At 48.0% G+C, this 14,612-nt stretch overlaps 1 protein-coding gene across 1 annotated transcript in view; it reads right to left on the reverse strand.

Moving 5' to 3' along the window:
* Nucleotides 1-3,689: 3,689 nt before the first annotated feature.
* Nucleotides 3,690-14,612, reverse strand: part of LOC108798430 (ubiquitin-conjugating enzyme E2 B) — a 108,880-nt gene continuing 97,957 nt past the window's right edge. The window contains exons 5-6 of the mRNA XM_018570183.1: nucleotides 14,419-14,507; nucleotides 3,690-4,125 (exon numbers count right to left, since the gene is read on the reverse strand). Coding sequence (XP_018425685.1) covers nucleotides 3,997-4,125; nucleotides 14,419-14,507 — 218 coding nt within the window. The 3' untranslated portion in view covers nucleotides 3,690-3,996. The remainder of the gene's footprint in view (nucleotides 4,126-14,418; nucleotides 14,508-14,612) is intronic.

Here is a 14,612-nt window from a genome sequence, read left to right on the forward strand (position 1 = left end):
GGGGGATTGGAATGGGGGGGAGTGTATTATGTGTGCGGGGGCGATTGGAATGGGGAGTCTCCTATATTTCAGGTGCGATTGGGGATTCCTGTGTCACAAACCTGTGTTTTCCTGCAGGAATCCCTAATCTGGCATTTACATGCAACAACTGTCACCCATTCAAGTTAATGATCATGGGACAGCTGCTGCATGTACACACCTGCATACCGCATGTAATCATGTGCATACATTAAAACATTTGTCCAGTGGCCCCCGACTAAATTGAGTTTGAGACCCCTGTTCTAAGTCATCAAACTGGAGAAATTATTCAGCAAGTATAGTCAGAACCCCTGATCTGCACGTAAGCACATGGTCAGTAACAAAAATAAGCAATGAATTCGGAGAATAAGCATGACAGCCAAAATACTAACATATTTAGATAGTCAGCCTCCAGAACTTTTTCATGAACATATACTTTAAATGCAGGTAGATTTAAATATTTTCCAGAGTATAAGAGAATAAAACACTAAAAATGTTGCTCTTTTTCTAGAATAGCGTGATTTTGAATAACACCCAATCATGTCTGGCAGATGCAAAGTTTCTAGGAAAACTGAAAGTGGGCATAAGACTATGGAAATGGTCATAGTAGGATGTCTACTTTCCTGAATATCTATTGCTGTTTTTTGGTGGTGGCGCATAGCTGTGGGAGAATTGTGTTCACACAAAATATGATAGTCGTGTAAATCCTGATGTCTCTGCATTTCTGGACCAGCACCATAGTCCTGGAAACGGATGCTGATCCTGGATGTTAATTGGAAAACCTGTGTTGGCCTACTGGGAAGTAAGATAAAGCCATTGTAAAGAAGAGTATCATGATCTCTTCGAAAGGTAAATACTAAAATCAAGAAAAACCTTTCTGATACTAGGTCTGCTTTGAGATACCTTTCAGAATTTGATCCGACGTGACAATTCTTGGGCCTGAGTGGCCTATTGCTGTGCCCAGTATGCTATGATAGGCTATCAGTAGGGATTGTCACTCTGCCCTAAATAGGTAGGTAACAGTGTCTCTTTAAAACCACTATTTCACAATCACAAAATGTGTCAAAAATATAGATTTAAAGATGAAGTTATGCTTTAAATAAAGCTTTAATACATCCACTAAAACTTGTACGTCCTTAAAGCAGAACTAAAGTCCAAAGTACTTGCCTCCCCCTCAGAGGCGGCTCTTTAATTAGGCAAATTAGGCGGTCGCCTTAGGCCTCGCACTCCCGAGGGCCTCGCAGCCGCCTAATTTGCCCTACCGGCACATTACCTTGCAGCCAGGTAACGTTATGAGCTCCTAGCCCTGTCGCTGTCAAACTGCTACCCTGGTGAGGCCCCCTCAAAGCCCTGGTGAGAACCCGCAGAGCCCTGGTTTAACCAGGACCCTAAGGTGGGACCCATAGAGCCACGTTGAAACCCTACGGAGCCCTGGTGCTGGTGAGACCCTACAGAGCCCAGGTTTAACAAGGGCAATGTGAGATCTCACCAGGGCTCTGAGGGGTCTAACCAGGCTGGCGAGACCCCCACATAGCCCTGGTGAGACCCTACAGAGCCCTGGTGTTGGTGAGACCCTACAGAGCCCTGGTTTAGCCAGGGCTCTGTGGGGGTCCCATCAGGGCTCCTTGGGGTCTCACCAGGGCTCTGTGGGGTCTCACCATGCTGGTGAGACCCCTCAGAGCCCCGGTTTAACCAAGGATCTGTGGGGTCTCACTAGGGCTGTGAGGGTTATAATCAGGCTGGTGAGACCCTACAGAGCCCTGGGTTGTTCAAGGCTCTGTGTGGTCTCACCAGCACTCTGTGGAGGTGTCTCCAGCCTGGTTAAACCCCACAGAGCCCTGGTGAGACCCCACAGGCCTGAGTGGGGCCTCATGATTAGGTTTCGCCTAAGGCCTCGCAAACTCTAGAGCCGCCTCTGCTCCCCCTCCAGTGATACAACATCTATGACAGGGCTCAAAATTTCAAGTCCTAAGCTACTAGCCAGGCCTTAAAAGTTACTCGCTACCAGTTGCCCCACCTAACCCCTACCCTGCCCCGGCCTTAACTCCGCCAGGTCAGCGGTGTGACGCAGAGTACAAAGATCAGTAACAACGCACAGTACAGAAGTCAGTGGTGCAATGCAGAATACAGAGGCTGGCTGTGTGACGCGCAGTGCAGAGGTCAGCAATGTGACGCGCAGTGCAGAGGTCAGCAATGTGACGCGCAGTGCAGAGGTCAGCAATGTGACGCGCAGTGCAGAGGTCAGCAATGTGACGCGGAGTACAGAGGTCAGCAATGTGACGCACAGTACAGAGGTCAGTACACAGTACAGAGGTCAGCGATCAGAATGTAACGCAGTGCAGAGGTCACAAAGAAAGTACAGGGACTTGCAGTTGCTTTGACCTCTTCTTCTCCTGGTGATGGTGAGGGAGCAGCAAGGTTTCCTACACGTCCAGTGTAGGAAATACACTCTCCTGCGCAGCAGAAGCCGGCCAACTGCAGTTCGGCAGTCTTCCTCTCCCACCAATGGCAGCTGAGGTGGGCGGAGGAAACTGCTGTGGCCGCCAAGGAGCCCAATCGAAGCGGGCACAGACGATGGCAGTCAAGCTTCTTGTTCTCTTCTCCCCGCCACCGGAGTCTTAAAAAGGCCCCCCTCTCAGTCCACATCTTTCGGACGTTATTAATCTGAGTGGCCCCACTCAGTATGCCCCTCGCTTGCGGCCATATCGAGTGGGGCACTGAGATTAATAACGTGCTGGATTAGTCTGACCCAGGGGCGGACTAGGCCCGAGGCAGGGTGGCAATTGCCCCCCAAGCCTCTCTGATACCTTTGCAAACGCCCCCCTCCGCCGCCATAAGCATTTAATCTCTCCCCTCTAGGCCGCTCTGCTGCTGCAGCGGCCAAGAGGGGAGAGATTAAGTGCTCGTGGCGGCGGGGGGCGTTTGCAAAGGTATTGAGAGGCCCAGGGGGCCGCAAGCGAGGGGCATACTGAGTGGGGCAACTCAGATTAATAACGTTCAAAAGATGTGGACTGGGAGGGGGGCTCTTTAATACTGTTCTGATCACACCGCTGATGGATCCCTCTCTCTCCTCCCGACCGCTGCAGCTTCAGCTCCACGAGGTGGGCACTCAGAGAGGTGGCTTTGATCACACCTGTCAGCGTTCTGTCTCTCTCCTCCTGGCCGCTGCAGCTTCAGAGCGGCTGGGAGGAGAGAGAGGGAGCGATAACATGTGTGATCAGAGCTGCCTACGAGTGCCCGCTTCGTGGAGCTGAAGTGGCCGGGAGGAAGGGAGGAGAGAGAGGGATCGCAGAGAGCTAGTGCCGGCTCTTTATGGGACACTACCGCTGCGGTGATCGTTCGCTTCTGTTCTCGGCCGCTCTGTAGCTGCAGCAGCTGAGAAAGAGAAGAGAGAACAGAAGCGAACGATCACCGCGGCGGTAGCGTCCCATCCCTGGTCCCGCCGGTGGCGCACCCCATCTCTAACATTCCAATCACCCCGCCGCATTTTTCACTCGCCAATTGCGAGGGGGCGAGTGGAAATTTTGAGGCCTGATCTATGAGCTTTCTTGCTACCACGGACAATTTTGCCCACTCTTCTACTTCTGCAGTCATTTGCCAGTCTGCAATGTTGCAGCTTCCACACATGCATACAAACTTGCAAAAAGACAAAACTATTTTTTTTTTTTACAAAATGTGTATTTTCATGGAAACTCCATGCCAATGTGATACAATAAAGAGGAGAAAAAATACAAACCGGATATAATACAAATGTAGCAATAACTTATTTTTAAACCATGCACAACATGCAGTAAAAAATACACTAGCGATACACAAGCTTTTATCAGTTTCCAAACATAAACAACAATGGAGGAAACTGGAAGAATTCTGTCTGCCATCAGCGTATTTAAGACCTTTAAACTTGTGGCATTTGTAGTAACCTCCATTTCTGTCTCTTATGAAGTTGTATTGTACTCAAAAAAGGTGATGCACAGACTATTAGGAATCGTTCCAGCTTTGCTCAACAATAGCAGACACTCTTTTTTCATATTCGCGTTTGTTTTCCTGATAAAGTTGTGCGGCTTGACTGTTCGCAGGGCTATTAGGATTTGGTTCATCGAGAAGAGACTGGAGGGGGAAAAAAAAAAAAATATGAGAAAGTTATAAAAACAAGAGGACCAATAAGTGTGATAAATGCAAACAACCAAAAAAGAAACCCTTTTGATCCTGCCAGAAATCCAGTGACCTTGATAACTTCCTGACGTGAGAAATACTGTGAGCTTATAACTTCCTATAGTGAGCTGACCACACAGTGTCTAAGCTATACTTACAACCAATGTCTTATAAGCTCTGTCTAGGTTACCTCTGAACTACAGAACATTTCCCGCTATGGTATGGAGAGGAGGAAAGGAAAAAGGTGTTTTGTAGTCCAAACCAGGAGAGCAGCCTTGGGTGACAACACTGCTCCTCTACAGATACAGTAAAGTAAGCGAGCATTGTCACCCTAGGACAGGAAGTGCAATACTGAAAAATAAAGAGAAAAAAAACGTGTAAAAAGGGAAAACAAATGCAGCCAACTGGAAAGCTGCAATATAACAGGACTTTTGTCTTGCCTGCAAAATCCATTTCTTAAGCTGGTCATACATGGTTATATTTTTTCCCAATCAGCCTGCGGGTTGAATGGAAAAAATAGAACAGATTCCTCCATCCATGCTAAACGGCATAGATAGATGAATCTCCTGCTGTGTCATTTGTATGCTGACAAGCAGCAAGTATGCCACTGTCAGAATGCACGAACAGTGATGGTAGCTGATTGACTTGCCTGAAGATTTTTCCATCTGGCTCCTTTGATTTTCTGATCCAAGAATGCCAGCCGAAAGGATGCCCACAGAGGCACCCACTTTGCGAATTTCAACTAGTTCATCAAGAATCACAAATCACAGGGAGTTAAATCATTTAATCATCGGGTTATGCCACTACTTTCAGGGGATTGGACACTGGAAAATCAATCAAAGCAGCAGGGCCGCCCTGCATAATCCGTTCCACTCCCAGCCGGTCTTAGTTTTGTAGCATGCAGTACAGAGTGGATGCTCCCAAATTCTGTGATGTACTCCAAGAAACAGATTTAACAGGTAAAACAAAAATCCTGTTTTCCTGATCATACATCACAGGACAAAAGAGAATTCAATCTTTACATCTCCAACACAACAACTGCTAACAGGCCTAAAAAGAAACAGATCAACCCCTGCCCCCCAAAAGAAGAGTAGAAACATAACTGTGCCACAGAGTCAAGGGCCGTATGAAGGGCCTTACGGCCAAAACTGGAATCCGCAGAGGCCTGTGTGTCCACCTGGTAGAACTTGTAAAAGTGTGAACAGAGGACCAGGTGGCAGCTTTACAGATTTGAGATACTTAAGCCTCATACTAAAAAGTAGGGATGCACCGATACAAGTATCGGTACCGATACCGGGTATTTGGGCGAGTAGGAGTACTCGCCCAAATGCTCTGATACCTTCCCCGATACCGGAACTTCCGATCAGAAGGAGATTTCCTCTGACCAGCGGTGCCGCGAGGGAACATGACTCGCTGATTGGCTGGGAAGCCGGCTTGCCAGCCAAGCAGCATGAAGCCGACTTCCTGGTCAATCAGGAAGCTGGGCGGCAGGTAATGACCCGCTGCCTGGCTTCCTGATAGGCCAGGAAGCCCGGTCCATGCTGATTGGCTGGCAAGTCAGCTTCCAGGCCAATCTGCATAGAGCCGGCCAAACAGCATGGAGCAGGCTTTCTGAGCAATCAAAAAGCCAGGCAGCAGGTAATGACACACCGCCCGGCTTCCTGATTACCTGGGAAGCCAGATCCATGCTAGCAGAAACACCGGTATCGGTACTCAGTATCGGCGAGTAAAGAAAGATAAATATCGGTACTCGTACTATACACTGAAAAAACGGTGCATCCCTACTAAAAAGCCAAAGAAGCGCTAATGCCTCTAGCAGAATGTGCCTTGATCAGAAAGGGAACTTTTCCCCTTAAGCTCACGGGCCTCAGGAATGAAGAAAAAGGGAGTCAGACTTGCCTTTTAGACAGTGGAGGCTCAGAGCAGAACATAAAGATCGTAAAATGATGTCCCGACTAAAGTAGAAGGCAGGGACCACCTTAGGGAGAAAGAAAGCCTTAAGCCTCAGCACAATCTTATCCTTGTGGATAAGAAGCAATGGCAACTAGAAGGCCACCTTGAGAGTAAGAGCAGAGATATTTTGGAGTGGTTTAAAGGGTGCCTTCTGAAGAGCTGTCAGAACAAGGTTGAGGTCCCACGGAGTCACTGAAGCACGTATAGGGAGAACAAGATGGGCGTCCCCTGTACAAAAGCCCCCTGCCTTCACTATGGAGGAAAAGGCAATATGTCTCTGGGATTAAATTACCAAGGCATATACCCGACCAGGGGTGGACTGAAAACACATGGGGCCCCCAGGCAACACGAGTTGATGGGGGCCCCATTGTGCTCCGCCCATATACAAGCCCCACCCACATATACATTCTTGTGTTATAGAAATTACTTCTCAACACTTTTTTACAAAATAGCAGGTTTATTCACTAATAGGTGAATTGGTAGGAGAATTTGAAAATCTAGACCAGCGTTTTTCAACCACTGTGCCGCGGCACACTAGTGTGCCGTGAGATATTTTCGGGTGTGCCGTCAATAAATCGTTAATTTCTTTGATCGATCAAAATTATTTTGATCGATCAAAACAAACACTGATCTAGACCAATATAAACGATTTGGAAAGTGAGCTAAATGGTAGAATTTTTCTGGTTTGGCTATTTTGACCTAATTTCTTCAGTTCTGCCAATTATCTTGAATTGCAGGAGAATTGACAGTGAAACTGAATAATCTAGGGCTGGAGGGGGGATTTGGGTGCATATCACACGTAAGGTATGCAAACCCTTGTCCCCCCCCTTTCTGCTCCAGTGCGTGTGGTAAGGCCCCAGTATGACCAGGAAAAAAAAAGCACGGTAGACCTCATACCATAGACCAGAATAAATGCACAGCAGACCTTGCACCCTAGACCAGAATAAATACCCTGCAGACTGTAGACCAGAATAAATGCACAGCAGACCAGAATAAATGCACTGCAGACCGCAGACCAGAATAAATGCACTGCAGACCGCAGACCAGAATAAATGCACGGCAGACCTCACACTATATACCAGAATAAAAGCACGGCAGACTGCAGACCAGAATAAATGCACTGCAGACCTCACACCATAGACCAGAATAAATGCACTGCAGACCTCACAACATAGGCCAGAATGAATGCATGGCAGACCTCACACCATAGACCATAATAAATGCACGGCAGACCTCACACCATAGACCATAGTAAATGCACGGCAGACCTCACACCATAGACCATAGTAAATGCACGGCAGACCTCACACCATAGACCAGAGTAAATGCACGGCAGACCTCACACCATAGACCAGAGTAAATGCACAAGGGCTGGAGGGGGGATTTGGGTGCATATCACACGTAAGGTATGCAAACCCTTGTCTCCCCCCTTTCTGCTCCAGTGCGTGTGGTAAGGCCCCAGTATGACCAGGAAAAAAAAAGCACGGTAGACCTCATACCATAGACCAGAATAAATGCACAGCAGACCTTGCACCCTAGACCAGAATAAATACCCTGCAGACTGTAGACCAGAATAAATGCACAGCAGACCAGAATAAATGCACTGCAGACCGCAGACCAGAATAAATGCACTGCAGACCGCAGACCAGAATAAATGCACGGCAGACCTCACACTATATACCAGAATAAAAGCACGGCAGACTGCAGACCAGAATAAATGCACTGCAGACCTCACACCATAGACCAGAATAAATGCACTGCAGACCTCACAACATAGGCCAGAATGAATGCATGGCAGACCTCACACCATAGACCATAATAAATGCACGGCAGACCTCACACCATAGACCATAGTAAATGCACGGCAGACCTCACACCATAGACCATAGTAAATGCACGGCAGACCTCACACCATAGACCAGAGTAAATGCACGGCAGACCTCACACCATAGACCAGAGTAAATGCACGGCAGACCTCACACCATAGACCAGAGTAAATGCACTGCAGACCTCACACCATAGACTTAGAATAAATGCACGGCAGGTATTACTAAGCCCACTAACTGTACATAACACAGATCTTAATGATTATCGTTCACAGTTTCAGTGCCACATAGGTTAATACTGGATAAAAGTGGTAATCCAATCTGTCCACTTTTGAAATCTATATTCTGACCAAATAACTGTTGTTTTTTTATGTGCCTGTTTTGTTGTTGTTCCAAGTCAAAATCTGCTTTAAAGTCAGTTTAATAGTAGCCTAAAATAGCTGGGTTTAACAGTGCTACAATATAAGTGCTAATAATCACTGGTTCCACAGGTAATAAGCACATGTCTGACACGCACCTCTTTACCATCTCAGGGGGCTCTTCTCACCTGGATCTGGGCATACTGTTCAAAGGGACAAGGACAGAGCCAGACCTCTGGAACTAGGGAGCTGGAGTCAGTCAGGACTTAAGAGCAGCATGAGATAGGCCCCGCCCCCCGGCTGCTGAGGAAACACAGCTATGTTAAAAAAGCAACGGCCCGGGGGACATATGCTGCTGGAAGTAAGTGAAAGAGCAGCAGTAGGGAGTGCCGGACCTGTCCCGTCGCACCCTCCACATGCGAAGGATTCTGCAACCCCTCCTAGCAGTGATTCGCGAGGCCGGAGCTCTCTATACCTGGGGCTACCCCTTCAGCCTTAACATCCGAAAGAACAGACGGTCCTTCAATCTACACCATCCACTCCAACTGGCCGACCTATTCTCCTTCCTGGATGTTGAACCTGTCGACGTACCAGACTGGCTGACCCTCGACCTGGATTTCGAGTCTCGCCCCATGCCTCAACGTGGACGCCGCCGGAGCCCATCTCGGAGCAGGCCTAGACTACCTCACCAAGCACCAACCACCAACGAGCCTTGAATCCCGGACGGTGGACAGGTATGGCATCACTCACTCCCCCTCCGCTAGTCCTTTCTCCACGGTGGATTTTCGGATTAGAATCCGGCGGCTGCCGGAGCTCATCCCCCCTCGTTCCCGTTGGAACCCCCTACGGAAGCGGTGATCTACATCATGGACGTGGGCCCCCTTCTAGAACTACCGTGCATTCGTGTGAGGGCATACTGGCCTAGTCTGCATGCTTCTCTGTTGCTGGCCCATTTCACGGCCCTCCCTGCTCCCCAGGCCGTATGACTCCGGCCTTACGTCCCGCTACTCCCTGTTACACACCACAGAGGATGACACCTAGAACCTAACCCATTCCCTGGAATCACCCTGCATGCCACACGGTGTCCCCATTTTTCAGATTTTTGGTTTTTCAGTTTGTCAGTATCATTTTCAATTTTTTCATCACATGCTGAATGTTGTTGTTCTAATACTGTACTGTTGTCTTCAATGCACTTAGTCTGAATGATGCCTTATAGGAATGTGTCTTTAATGTTAGCTGTGACCACGTTGGAACTCCATCACCCAATACCCTCCAGTAACCCAGGTGGTAGCACCTCATCGATTCCTATCCCTATTCGAAGAGTGCCTCTCTGCTTGCTAGTGGTAGCCTCCCACTTTTCCCACATAGGATATCGGCTCTACCCCGATCCCGAGAGCTCTATTGCTGCTCCCTCGGGGTCGGTGACGGTCTGAATTGCTGGTAAACCAGCTCTGTAGTTACACCCGTACCCTTAATTGTCTCCTTTCTGCCCCACCCACACTTTTGACTTCCTCTCCCCCTCTACACCCCCTTCTCCACCCCCCCCCCCTTCCTGCCCCCTCCACGAGACGGCCTCTTGGTCCTGGGAGGTGACTTTAATTTTGTCCTCGACCCCACCCTGGACTCTTCCGCATCCTCCTCCCACCTCTCTTACAATAAGCTGAACCGCATCAAACGCTGTCTCTTTGACCACCAACTGTCAGATGTCTGGTGCATCCAGCACCCCTCCACGAGGGACTACACCTTTTTTTCCCATCTTCATCAGCGTTATACGCGCATCGATTTTTTTTTTCCATTCATCACAACCAACTTCCGCGAGTCGCGTCTTCAGATATAGGTAATATTACTTTCTCGGACCACGCCCCTATCCTACTTACCCTCTCTCTTGACGAACTTTCTTGTGAACTCCCATAAATCTATGGCCATGCATCTCTCCCTCACGGGCCCTCGCCTTCGGAGGGTACTCGACAACTTCCCTTTTAAATGGTCTCCCACCTCCCTGAAATATCTGGGCATTCAGCTCCCCAAAAACCCCGCTTTGACCTTCTCCCTCAACTTTCCCCCTCTTCTGTCTGCCATTAGCTCCGACCTTAAACAATAGACCACAGGGACCTTTTCTTGGATGGGACGTTGTAACATCTTGAAGCAATCCATCCTTCCCCGACTTTTATACCCCCTCCAAGCCCTCCCTATCAAGATACCATCTTCCGATCCATCCGATCCCTTTTCACCAGCTTTGTATGGGCGGGCAAGCCTCCTAGGCTCAAGTACAACCTTCTACGCTTACCTAAAAGCAGCGGAGGAATGGGTCTACCAGATATACACCTCTACTACATAGCCGTCCACTTGACGTGAGTTCTGGGCTGGTGTCGTCATCGAACCTCTAAGCTCTGGACCGGCCTTGAGCAATCCTCCTCGCCAGTGCCACTATCAGGTCTACCCTGGTGCTCACCCCCCACCTTCCCTACCGTCCGCTCGCACCCCACCATCATGCCCACGCTAACAATAGCCCGATCTGCCTTTTCGCAGTACTCCCTGTCGCCCTCGCCATCTCCCTTGATCCCGGTTCTGGGAAATCCGGCCTTCCCTCCGGGGATAGATGACAAACGCCTCCTTAACCTCAGGACCCCCAGTAGTTGCAGGAAACTCCACTTCCTACACGGTACCTCGTGGCCCACTTCGTTTACATCACCTTCTGACCTCGGCTCTCAGCTCCTTGACCCATGGCGCACTATGCAACTACTTCACTTTTTGAAGTCCCTCCCTCCTCCAACTCAACTCTCCAGACCATTCGAATCTGAATGTTCTAGTGACGGCCCAGTTCGCCATGCCCTATCCTTCTGTTATAAAATCCTGCTCTCTGGAAGCACCCCTGACGACCTGTGGTTCCTCACAAGGTGGGAGGAGGATCTGGGGATCCAGTTCGCCCCTGGGGAACGCACAAAATTGCTTACAATGTCATACCAATCCTCCATCAGCAATAAATATCAAGAGTCCGGATACAAGTTGGTCACCAGGTGGTACAGGACACCTCATACCCTACACTCTATGTACCCCCAAACTCCGGATACCTGCTGGCGGTGTCGCGCTCCTTCAGCGGACATCTTACACATATTCTGGTTGTGCCCCTCACTCAACAAATTTTGGGACCAAGTGCGCTCCATCACCCAAAAGTTCACAGACCTCCCGGTGCCACGCGACCCGGCCTTCTTCCTCCTCCACCACAATGACATACCGACCAAGACCTACAAACGATCCGTCATCCGCCACCTAGTCAACGCAGCCCGAGCGTGTGTTCCAGCCAAATGGAAGAGCCCCGAACCACCCACCGTAACCCAATGGCTCGATAGGGTACATCTACCTTTATGGAAGACCTTACCAGCTCCCTCCGTGACACCTCAGATAGGTTTAGGAAAACTTGGTTCTACTGGATTGAGTTCCTACACTCTCCAGCATATGAAGCCCTAAGGCGAGGCCCCGAGACATGACCTACTGAGCGAGAACTCACTACTGGTCCCCCCCCTGCTACCCTTGCTCTACCTGCTCCCCTCCCCCCCCATTCCCCTCCCTAATCTTACACCGCCCTTTCTCTTGCCCTTCTGCTAATACCCCCTTCCCTTCTACAATCCCAGACGAACTTTATTGCAAACCTCTACCAGAGTGTCGTGACCCCGACCCTCCTGAGGGCTTTGGGTGTCCCGCCCCCGTGCCTCATATTGCCCCAGATCCTAGCACACTGGAGACTGACGGTAGAAGTCTCGCATCTTCACCCCTGTGCCACGGGCTGGATCTGGATCCCGACACATGCTTCTCCCTTTGTTTAACTGTATGTTTTACCTGTATTGTTCTCACTCCCCACTTGGTGAGCTTCGCCGTGGGCTTACACAACCCTCCACCCCTCGGGGGTCTTTGGGTCAGGGCTTCACCCAGATGGACCACAGCGCTGGACCTGCAGAACACCCTGCGGCTACCCCACGTTGCACAAGTGCTAAGGTGGTTGCCAAACCCAGGGTCCAGTGCAAATTGTGCAAAATGGGTGTACTCTCACAGCCTGAGAGAAGGACACAAATAGACAACTAAGGCAGACTGGGAGTGGTTATGCAGGGCTGCGCTGCAGTTTTTCTTGGTTTGCCAGTGTCCAATCACCTGAAGGTAGCAGCATAGCACAGTGGTTAAAAGTTTTACTCTGTTCTGTTATGTACAAGAAATTATATTTTTTGTTCTTGGGTATAATCCTGGGTACACTAGATAGGAAGGGAAAACCATTTATTAATTTTTTTTTCCCAACCAGCTTCCCCCCACCGCTATAGGCAAGGGAGTAGTTCTAGTTAAATTATTCTGCATATAAAAAAAAGGAAGTTGCTGCATGCAGGAACAATTTGGGTGTTGTTGCTGCTGACTGCCTTCTGAGAATTCTAGTTGTTTGGCAGGCATGATCACCCTTGCTTTGAGACAGACAGACAGACAGACAGACACACAGTTTTATATAAAAAAAGGATAAATGTTTGTAATTGTTTTTAAAACTTAGATTTTTTTGCATCCTTTCTAATTCTATACATACATGAGGGAAGTCACACAGGCTCCTTAAATAAGCAGCTTTGGCTTCCTACTCTGCAGTACTACACAGTGCCTTAGCTATGTTGCTGCTTACACTAGAAGTCTAGAGGTCTACTGACCCAATGAAAACAATACAGTCCCCATGTAGCTAATCTCATATCACGGGAATTGTTATGTCTCTTTTTTTTCTGACATACGGATCTCACTCTAGTGGCCAGTCTACAAATCTCTATATTTAACTTAACAGCAAAGATACCTACGAGTAAGCATGTAAATGGAAAAAAAATTTTGAAAGCTATATCAAAATTTATATTGATATTCACATGACAGAAATATGAAGGTTGCCATTGCTGGGCTTCTGAAAATGCCAATTGCCTGGCTGTTTCTCTCAAAAACATAAAAGTCACAGCTCAGCATGTAGCAAATTAAACTCAGAAAAAGCCATAGTCCTTATCTTTATACTTGTTTCAGACTTAAATCCAAAGTGGCAGCATGATGACAAAGCAACTATTTTCAGAAGACAAGGTCAGCCAAAAACAGCTTCCCCTGTTAGTTACTTACCTTAGACTCGTTTCCAGTCAACACATCTAGGCGCTAGCAATGCCCTATGGCCTTCTACAGTCCCCTGGGAGAAGCGCATTATCAAGAGATTTGGAATCCGCAGGCTTCCCTGGAGGTTACCAAAAGGCTGTGTGATATTAGCAGCACATAGGTGAGTGGGCTGGAAACCAGTGCCTTGTAAGTCACTTTTACTTTTTAGCACTAGTAGTTTTTAATTTTTTTTATTTGGGCCTAGTGATTCTGCAAGGGAAAGGGGGGTGGGAGGGGGGCAGATAGGCGCTTAAGTGATCTGGCTGCAAGGTCTGCATTAAAGTAGACCTACAAAATTTAAAAGTGAAGATATGCTACCCTATAGGCAATGATCTAGAAGTATTAATTGTGTAAAAGCAGTACACTAGAAAAAATAAATAAATAACCTTTTGTCATGAATTCCTCCTTAAATATAGCAGTGCACTTCCTGGTATGGGAGTGTACATTTGCACATTTATGCCTAGAGCCTCATAGATGCTTATATGCAGTGTGAGACACTACTGCCTGTGACTGCCAGTCTCACAGGGTATGGAGTGGGATTTAGTGATGTCACCACAATGCTGCTCACTGCTCTCCATGCGAGAGAGAAAGCTGAAGTTTCTGCTTCCTACACCTATACTGCTGCTTCCTGAATATTCCCCCATTATTAATCAAATCACCAGTCATCAGGGGGGCAACTCTGATAAGAAGAAGCAATGCCCTCTACCAAGGTGGCTGACTCCACAAAAAGACACTGAGCAGAACAAGAAATGGCAACTCAAAAACAGGGAAAAGATCAGCCACAGAAAGCGATTTGTCCTCTGCTTGCTCTTTTTTGTACACAACCTAAACAAACTCTTTAAAAGGTGAAGATTGCAATAAGTCAAAATATGTGCTCACTGAAAGTAAAATGCAGTTTACCTTTAAGACTATTCCAGGTTACATACCTTCATCCTCCTTTAGCTTAAATTTTTTTTTTTTACCTGAATGGACGTCAAAATTGATGAAACGTCGTATGTTGGGCTCCAGCGGTTCTGAAGGATATCTAAACATATGCTTCCATCAGCATAAACTACAAGAAAAACATTAGCAGAGTCCTGTTTTAATGTAAGCCACATGTATAGCAGGTTCAGAGTTTTTATAAACAATCACCAGTTAACCAGCTGAACATGAAAAC

This window comes from Nanorana parkeri, unplaced genomic scaffold (genome assembly GCF_000935625.1).
Source record: "Nanorana parkeri isolate BGI_ZX_2015 unplaced genomic scaffold, ASM93562v1 scaffold1473, whole genome shotgun sequence".
Classification (NCBI taxonomy): domain Eukaryota; kingdom Metazoa; phylum Chordata; class Amphibia; order Anura; family Dicroglossidae; genus Nanorana; species Nanorana parkeri.